Genomic DNA, 9,767 nt, shown 5'->3' with positions numbered 1-9,767 from the left:
AATAAATTAGTGAATGATGATAATATTGATTGAGATTTAATAAACATTGTGGATATTATCAAAGCAGTTCCGTCGATCATATTAACCAATAGACAACCAGAAAATAATATTTCGTGTCTTCATTTAAGGATTTAATTATCTACAAGACATGCAAATAAGCAACTATTAAAAAACACAAACATTTTATTTCATTTTCAATTATAACAAAAATTATATTGAATAAGTTCTTAGTTCAATATTTGTGCCTAAAAATAACCTAACTCTTAAATACTGCACAAATTAAACTACATATTTTCACTGTCATAGTCTCATGAATATTTCACTATCTTGTACAACCTGTTTTACTTCACAAAGGTTGGTATCGGCAGCTTGACACCTTCCTTGGCCTCAAAGAATGTGTAAGAGAGCACAATCTCCTCAACATACTCCATCTTGGGGTCTTCTGTGAACTCGGGGTCAATGTAGAAGAACACTGGCATGTCTACCTACAACAAAATATGCATAACATGAGTATCATTTTCTCATTGTCTTTGGAAAAATAGAGATAACAATAATGTTCTTGCATGTGTATTATAATTTTTTAATTTCAATTTGGGTCGTACCTGTTCATGTGGATTTAACATCTGCTCCTCGAAGCAGAAGCACTGTATCTTGTTGAAGTACTGGCCGGCTTCAAACGGGATGACATTATATGTACTAATACCTACAACAGGCTTATCTGTTGGGTTGCGTGCTGTGTAGAATGCAAGCGCTGTCTCTCCGGGCAAAACCTGTAAAATATTCAATTTCAAAAATTAAAATAATGCTATGTTATTTTTAGAATATATTAAATGCTTTTATACTGACTGTAATATCACTTTGTTGTGGTTTGAAGTTCCACTGCATAGAAGATGCTACGTCAGCATTGAAGCGCACTTTGATTGGCCGCTCCTGCACTGCCTTCATGTTGCTGACTGTCTCCGCAGGCTCTGCTTGTCCTGTTGTGCCACCATAACTGTATGCCTATTTGATACAAACAAATGTTTTGAATAAAATTTAAAGGGCAGAGCTGGATTGTTTTCTAAAAAAATTATACCTACCATAGAAGAGTTATAAATCTAACCACTAACAAAACATATAGTTAGGGGCTAATACTTGTGTCTTGACTTGTACTCTTAAGATTCAGGTTCCTTTATAAAGACGATTAAGTAAAATTATTGCTTACTTTGACGAAGTATTACTACTATGTTTTAATTCAAAACAATAACACCTTTGAATACCATAGAATTATAAGTTTAACTTACCTGACAAAATATTCTATAAAGCGGCACTGCTGCGTAACTTAAACCCACAGTCGCTATACCAAGAGCTATCATATAATTAAGTGTTGATCTTATTTTTTTCCGTTCATTACTTATTCCCCGACTAACACAAACATTGGGTATAATTTTCGCCGGAATTAATAAAGTTGGCACCAGATTAAGGACTCGGTTTTGCCGCAAATTATAAAAACACCTATTCATACAAAGTAGTCGATTCATCTTATTTTATAATGCTTTTATTTAGTCATTTATAATTAAAAATAATAAGGACTTTTCCTCATAACCAAACCATGGCTTTTGTCAAATCTTGTTATATTGACGTTAAATGTCAAAATCATATGGTTATGTAATTCGTCCAAAATCTAATACAAATTTATAAGCTTTAACTTACTCTTTGTTGAAAAACTACCAAACAGAAGAGGATTAATAAATGATATGACCAAAAATATAACAATATTCGCGGGCGATTTCGATTCGAGGGCGCCACAATCTTCATTGATATTGCAACATTCTACAGATGTCATTTAAAAAGTATTTTTGACTTATCAAATTACCAATTCAAAAATTACAAAACTAAATTTTAGTGAAATTGTTAGTACCCAAAGGTATAATGGAGATCTCTAGATCAGTGTTTCCGAACCTTTTTGGATCCATGTCCCATTTTTTAGGATGAACATGACTATTGCCCCCTTATAAATTTTGTTTAGAAATAAATTTCTCTCGAGGCCTAAATTTACAATGTTAGAGAAATAATTAAATACTGCTTTTGGCTGACTAGATCAATTTCATATAAAAATTTTAAACACGAAAACACATATAAATAGTTTAAATGCAACGGATTTTTGGCTTTAGAGCCAAAAAATTTAAACGTTTTAGCACTGGCTATCATTGTAAGGATGTAGCCTTAAGTTTTTAAATCTCCGAATTGCCCCCCTCTAAATCCAAATGACCCCCAGGTGGGGATAACGCCCCACCTTGGGAAACACTGCTCTAGATGGAGTGTTTCATACAAATTTGACATTTAATCGTAAGATGATTGAAAAGTATAAGAAATAAACATAAGGAAAGACGTTGCACTCGATTTATTTTTTATGTAAATGACAACCGTGGCAATTTGTCACAAAAAGATCTCCAGTGGCCAGGGGTTTCCCAACACGCCCCACTTTAGTGCTCCGAACACTCTAGTTAAAGGCATAAATTTAAGTTGCTACTACAAGAAATCTGTTCCGTAGGTTTTTCGCAATATGGCTCCTTATACAACATAATACTTTAATATATAAAATGCTATTTTGATTCGTTATTTGTTTCAATATCATAAGGTGGCAAACGAGCAAGTGACCACCTGAATTCGCCGAAATAGCGAAGCGACCGCTACTCATAGACATCCGCAATTGCAGACGCGTAGGTCGGATTTTTTTTAGCGCGATGGAAAGAGGACACGGACTGAGCCGGGTCGTTTGTACGACTGCGAAATAGTATGCAATCTCTAAAAATACTATTTATTTGTTCCATTTCCCAATAAGAAAAGCTAAATTTAATTCAGCATCACTGCATTGTTAGGTATACCGTCCTTTTTGCCAATCAAGGTGTACATTACTGAAGTATAAAACAGTCAGTTTTACTTAAACTTTAATTAATATCACAAAGTTATCGTCACTTCGACGCATATCATCGCTTGTATTCTAAAGCCGTTATTTTATGTTTTGTCTTGATGTGGGCGTCTGTGTGCGTCTTTTGATACGCTTTGTAAGTGCACTCCAGGAAAGGGCACCTGAACATAGGTTCCTTGCCGCATTCGTAAGTGACGTGCCGTCTGTAGGTGCTCTTGTGCCTGTACTTCCTCTTGCACTTTTCGCACTCGAAACTAGTTTCATACCGCGACCAGTAGTTTTTAGTCTTCATTGGCACGATAGGCAACATGTTTTGCATCATCGTTTTAAAGAAATCCACCTCACCTGTAACAATGAAATCAAACGCTCAAAAGCTTTATAACAGATTCCTATGGCGTTCTTTGTAGACTACCTACCTACTAAATCACTACTGTGCTTTATAACATATTGATATATTTCGTAAAGGATCTCGACCAGAAAAACTAGAATTTTTATTAAACCAAGAACATTTATTCACATGCATAATCATTAATTAAAAAAAAAACAAACCAAACACGCTTTATGCATTTGAACTAAAAAATACATCAACAATTTGTTAACGTTTGTGCGTTCATTTTCACAAAAATAATGACATTTTCTTGGTAACATTATATCAGAATTATTATCATCTTAGTAAAATATTGCAATTTAATAATTACTAGTTTACTTTATTATGCATTTTTCTCGCTTCATCTGTGCTTGGAATCACACTGACTTTAGTCTTACATAATCTTCTGTGGTGAAAATATTGAATTGAAAATTACACCTTATTTTCATATTTGTTTGAATTAAATTGATAGTAACAGATATTCACAAATAATTAGGAAAGTATAGGGATCCTCGAAAAACTACTCTTGACGTTAGTAAAGTTTTTCTAAATGGACTTTTTCTTTTCTATTACACTATTGACCCTTGTTTTTTCTTTCTTTAAAAACTGATTACCCAATGCCTAGATTTCACTAATTTGCTGCGGTCTAACGTTTGTTCAATTTAATGTTATCTACGTCTCACAATGCCAACTGTTTTATTACATATTGTCTTGCTTTATTAAAACCTATCTGCCAATCCTAGGTCTCCAGCGAGTACAAGTACCCACGACAATTCGCTTTCAAGTAGAATCGTACAATTAATGGTTAACGTTCAAATTCTTTATAGGGTTGCTAAAAGGGTTGCGCAATTTTCGACTAAATTCTTGCACAGATTAAGCCATTAAGATGCTAAATAAGCTACCAGACGTAAATAAATCTGACCAGGTCAGACATCACACGATATATCTTATAAAAATATTGTTAACATTTAGTTAAGGCACATAGAGAATTGACAATTTCTTTAGGAACACAATAAATTACATTGTAGGGGTGTTTCCCGTTGGGTTGAACGTCCCACTGATCGTTTGGCCTAATGGGAGATTTTCCCATTGGGACGAACTATAGAATCAATCGGACCGATAGGAACAAAATCTAATTTGGCCAACTGATCAATAGGCCGATTAATTCGACGGGAAAAACAATTTTAGACTATAGTAGACACATTTCTTTGGCTTTTAATTACCGTGTATAAATATTTTTTATATAATTTACAGGTTATAACAAAATAAAGGTATACAGTAATTGTGTTAGTTTAAAACTTGTTTTCTTCATTGTTAGTTTTTGGTGGGTCTTAACACTTAAATATTATGCTTATTTTATTATATTAAATAAAATGTTTTCGTTATTGCTATGCCAGTGCATATGTTCTATAAAAAATCTGTAAAAATTTATAAAAAAGTTTTCTCTGCAGAAAAGTGTGCGTTTCAATGATACGTTATAAATAACGTACTCTTTGAATTAAGAGTTGGACACACTTTTAAAAATGTCTATTTTAGATGTCTAATCAAATTTTATGTACACAATATAATTTGAGTCATTTTTTTTAATAAAAACTTAACTATGAATAATAATAATTTAGTTACTTAACATTATTTTGGTTTCAAGGCACTTATTTCTTACAAAACTAAACTCGACTGAAAGAGTCTTTGGTTTTAAATATTGCTTGGATATTAATTTGAACTTTATAGGTAACTTATATAACAGTAACAAATGCATAAAATAATATAAGTTAACAGAAATACTGAACGCTATAATACAAATATCCATTTATAGAATTTTAGTATTAATAGATAAATTTCTTTGGTAACACAACCGACACACGCTTTATATTTATAACGAGAACAAGAAAATGTAACAAATTATATGTATAAAAATCGAAAACAAAATTGCCTTATTTATAAATTTAACATCTCAAAATCGATATTCCCAGAAACAACTTCTGTTCTGGCAACACCTTCATACTAAAATGTTACGTATTTTATACCCGCAGAACATCAAAATGATAAAACTACTTAATTAACAGCTGCCATTGTATGTTTCTTTGATAATTTATTATTAGTAAGGCAAAATACATCTGAAAAACGATAAAAACAAACAATTAGTTTACTTCCAACAATGTCTTTCTACTTGTGTAAACTTCGATATGGCAAGACTACAAAAGATTTTCTACACGTTTTTAAGTTATATCTAAAGGTAACTTTAAAGTGTTGCTAGTGGGAAGACTGAATTTTCCTTAAATATCTAATGTTAAAATTCAAGTAATAATAAAATTTCCCGCATCTCGCCAATCGTGTCTTGTATCTTCGAGTTAAGTAGAAGAATCTTCCGCTTCCTTTGTTTCTGCCAAAGGACTGCAAAAGAAAAGTCGGTATTTACAAATTTGTGCGTATAATTTGGACACATAAATTAGAAAAAGGAAATGGTTTCAGTTACTTATTATCTAGATACAAAAACTAGTAGTAAAGGAGACCACTCCTAGATTAGAACAGCATGCTACTAGTGGGTGAGTGCGTAGAATTAGGCGCGGTACAAACAGGTCGCTAGTACGACGAGTTGAATGGCGAGTTAGTACGGTTACCGTTGTACGATAGAAAGGCGGTTAGTGAAGGTCAAACGTACTGAGACCTGTGGGGCGGGCGGTCATTCGGACACGAAGTCGACCTTCTCGGGCAGGTCTTTGTGCAGATGGCGCTCGTGCAGCAGCAGGTTGTGCTTCTGGTAAGCGCGGTAGACGCAGTAGGGGCACTTGAAGCTGGGCTGTTTGCGGCACTCGTACTTCATGTGCCGCTGCAGCGAGCCCTTGTGCTTGTACTTGTTGCCGCAGTCTCCGCACTCGTGCAGAGTCCAGCGCGCCTTGCCCCCGCCCCCCGCCGCCAGCCCCGACGTACCGTAACCCAATATATAAGGCGAGTACAACTGTGCAACTGAAATGTGAGCAAATACAAAATAAATACGTGCAAATAAACAAAGCGCCCGCTACCACCGTGTGCCGAAGCGAAGCCACCGTATTTTATAGGAAAATATTGTGCCGCAAGCTTAGGATAATGCACCATGTCTCCCATTAATTTGCTTTTATCAATGTCTAAGGGTATTAATTGATATTTATCTAATTATTGTATCTCAATTCCAGAGGGCATGCGACCGAATCCACCTATTCAAACTTAAATTGGCAATGGTCTTTCAAACTGTACCGTTACCATTTTAAGTTTACTTAATCAAGTAGCATTAAGATATGATACATGCACAAAACTATTCTAAGATATAAAATATATACAAAATATATATAATTAATAGATGCAGTTATTTTTACAGTTAACCAATACACCCAAGAGGTTAATACTACTTCTAGCACTTACAACTAACTATACAATCAGGTTATAATAACAATAATTCACATTGAAACAAATATTTATCAAGAATAGCAACTTTATTAAAAATACAAAAAGGTTATAAAAATACAATCAAATGCATTTAATCACTGTAACTTCTTATTGACAATCTCATTGTGTCTAGTATCGCAAATATTGTAGGGAGCCATTATTGTTTAAGTGGGAAAAGTTTGTTTTGCATTCACTTGGCATAGAACTCAACGAGTGATATATCACTAGGTTTTAGAGTATCATTATCACAGCTATGTAATACTCATTATTGTCAGGAATTTGTTATAGTACAAATGTCATAGCTCGAATGTTTGTCACAACCTAGATATTTAGCGATAACAAGTTACATATTCATCTATTTCAATTTCTCGCATTGAAATGTTTTAAATCCTAATGACTAACGTTTCAAAGGCACTTATTATATTGAATTGACTTGCATCCTTGTACTTTGTGAACTTTACATTGATTGTACGATGGTAACTCCGACGGATATCTAATAATTATGTAGTAAATATGCAGAAATACTCAATGGCAAGTTTGTTTCTACGCGCACCAAATTACACACGTACATCATTCGAATCTCGATACGACACAATATTAAGGAACATTTTGACGATCTAACTTTAAAATTATAAAATAAAACGGCTTTTGATCGATTGAGTATATCTGCCTACCCGACTACAGACTAATTCTTATAATTCCTAAATGGTAATGTATAAAATACTTAATAGTAACTACGTGGAAGATTCATTACAACATCAAACGTAACAAACATTTTGTGCACGATTTCGATATATATATTTGAATGGCAGTGGCTCGACTTTACAAGTCCACGTCAACAACTACGACATAAGGCACTCGCAGAGACGTCTCTGAACAACCGCATTGGTCCCGGAGTCGAGGAAACCTCCACTTAAATACTTCATCACGAGGAACTTATCTATCTATCGAGAGCTTCTCTAAATGTTCGCGTTACATTATCAAAATATAATTCAAATGAGTTCTTAATTTAATATAAATGCATTACACGTAAAGAGATCTAAAAATAATCCATTAAAAATTAACTTATTTGAGTATTACAAAATAATGGAACATGCATTATGGCAAAGAACTAGAGCTTGCTAACTAAGCGAAAATAGCTTCATTTCGATTAAAACTAGGCTACGATATACGAGACGATACCGCGGGGTAGCGCGGGGTAGCGCAGGCGGAGTGCGGCGGCTCCGCCGACCCGTCACAAAGATGTCGCCTTCGTTTAGCAAATAGTAACTGCGATTGGTAACAAATACAAAATACGCTTCCTACGCGAGGAAATCCGTCTATCGAAACTAACGCCTACCTACTCGAGTAAACCAAGAATGATAAAATACAGTAAAATGCTGTACATATAAAAAAATATATATATAAAAAAATAAAAAAAGCGTACCTAGACACGAAATCACTTTTCTTAACGTATAGTGAATAAATGCAACAGTCGGTAGCACCGCTGCAAATAGTGCAATCAGCGCAAATACTAACAGTAATTCGTCATGAGTTTAAAAATCGTACGGTAGGTATGTAGCGCGTCACCGGCCTCACCGGCGACCTCGGCCGGCGCCACTATCACAAGGCTTGCATCACATCTATCACAATCTGTCAAACGCTACATGCACGCGTCCACGTTGTCCTGCTTGATGTAGGGCTCCGGCTTGACGTGCAGCTCGCGGTGCATGCGCTCCATGTGGCGCGCTATGTGCATCTTCTGCTTGGCGCGGTAGACGCAGTAGGGGCACTGGAACTGCGGCTCCTTGCCGCACTCCCACTTCTGGTGGTTGCGCAGCGACGACTTGAGCTTGTAGCCGCGGCCGCAGTCGGGGCAGGCGAAGCACGCGTCGCGGCCGTCGCGCGGCTCCCGCGCCGCCTCGCGCCCGCCCCGCACGCCACCGCACAGCGGCAGCGCCAGCCGCGCCGACCACTGCTCCCACGACAGCCCGCCGATGCGCGAGAACGACACGTCCTCCGGCCCTGAAACCCACGTCACCCACCACGTCATGCCGCGCTCGGTATCGCCGCGCCCTCGACAACACACACGCAACAAGCAAACATTACATATACATACATAAATACATACATACTATATAAATATATATACATAATACATACACATACATAGATACGTACATAGACTAGATACTACTGTGAGTGTGACCACCGAGTGCTGTGACGAAAGCGAAAGGAAAAGTAAAAAGAAACAAAACAAGGAGGAGCTCAAAACGTTTATTGGGAAGTAAAGCGAGCCGAGTGTCGTGTGTGTGTGTGTGTGCTGTGGCCGGCCACGGTGGTGCGGGCGGCGCCACTACACCACGACACGACAAAATGGACGGCCTTTGCTCTGTATCGCATTGCACGGTACAAGTTTGTCACCGCCCTCGATAGACTTTGTTAATAAATGTAGTCTCCCGAGCCACGGGCTTTCTCGTCTACCTGAAATTATTAATTATATTAGTATGAACGAAAAGAAAAGGAAAACGATCTGTCAATGCACGAGGCGAAAAGAGAAGCGGTGAGGTGCAGCAGGCCACATGCACACATGCGCGGTTAGACAAAACTATACTTAACGGAATCCGGCGACTTACCTAAACAATGCTAAAATAAAAAGAAAAAGTGATCAATGAGGAAAAAGGTTGCAATAAAAAGCCAAAAAAAAAACTCAAATATGGTACACTATATTTTTATTTTATTCAACTTTTCTACCAAGTAAAACCCCAATATATTCATATAAAAATCACACTAATCGATTAACTAGTTTTCCAATAATATTAACAAACAATGTAAACTTTTAAAACATCCAAACGGTAAGCCATCTCACATCAGTACCTCACACCGCCACATCGCCACATCGCCACACCGCCACGACTAATAAACTAATACTGACTTTGGTCAAATAGCTCTGTTATCCTAGGGTCAACAAAAATATCAACAGTAATATATGCTAAGGAAACTTCTAAAGTGTTATTGCGAACTCAATATCGAAGTATAATATCAATCGACATGATTACAGTTTTTGAACACATTTGCCTTCGTCCCAGT

The 9,767-nt window shown here is 36.3% G+C and overlaps 2 protein-coding genes across 2 annotated transcripts; both read right to left on the bottom strand.

Annotated features, from left to right (window-relative positions):
• Positions 1 to 229: 229 nt before the first annotated feature.
• LOC106718939 (cytochrome c oxidase assembly protein COX11, mitochondrial) lies at positions 230 to 1,614 on the bottom strand. Its single transcript, XM_014513142.2, has 4 exons — positions 1,284 to 1,614; positions 847 to 1,002; positions 603 to 770; positions 230 to 485 (listed from the first exon to the last, which is right to left on the bottom strand). The coding sequence occupies exons 1-4, from the start codon at positions 1,518 to 1,520 to the stop codon at positions 342 to 344; spliced, it is 705 nt and encodes a 234-aa protein (XP_014368628.2). The 5' UTR covers positions 1,521 to 1,614; the 3' UTR covers positions 230 to 341.
• Positions 1,615 to 6,749: 5,135 nt separating this feature from the next.
• On the bottom strand, positions 6,750 to 8,815 carry LOC106718900 (protein krueppel). Its single transcript, XM_014513101.2, has one exon. The coding sequence runs from the start codon at positions 8,728 to 8,730 to the stop codon at positions 8,341 to 8,343; it is 390 nt and encodes a 129-aa protein (XP_014368587.2). The 5' UTR covers positions 8,731 to 8,815; the 3' UTR covers positions 6,750 to 8,340.
• Between the last annotated feature and the right edge of the window lie 952 nt (positions 8,816 to 9,767).

This window comes from Papilio machaon, chromosome 12 (genome assembly GCF_912999745.1).
Source record: "Papilio machaon chromosome 12, ilPapMach1.1, whole genome shotgun sequence".
Taxonomy (NCBI): Eukaryota; Metazoa; Arthropoda; class Insecta; order Lepidoptera; family Papilionidae; genus Papilio; species Papilio machaon.
This window is presented reverse-complemented; position numbering and strand designations above follow the sequence as displayed.

Excerpts from the sequence above, each read along its gene's own strand:
- LOC106718900 (XM_014513101.2), bottom strand. The coding sequence starts at position 8,730 with ATGACGTGGTGGGTGACGTGGGTTTCAGGGCCGGAGGACGTGTCGTTC.
- LOC106718939 (XM_014513142.2), bottom strand. The coding sequence starts at position 1,520 with ATGAATCGACTACTTTGTATGAATAGGTGTTTTTATAATTTGCGGCAA. Across the intron at positions 771-846 it reads CACAACAAAGTGATATTACA|GTTTTGCCCGGAGAGACAGC; the intron begins GTCAGTATAAAA and ends AATATTTTACAG. Across the intron at positions 486-602 it reads TGTTAAATCCACATGAACAG|GTAGACATGCCAGTGTTCTT; the intron begins GTACGACCCAAA and ends ATTTTGTTGTAG.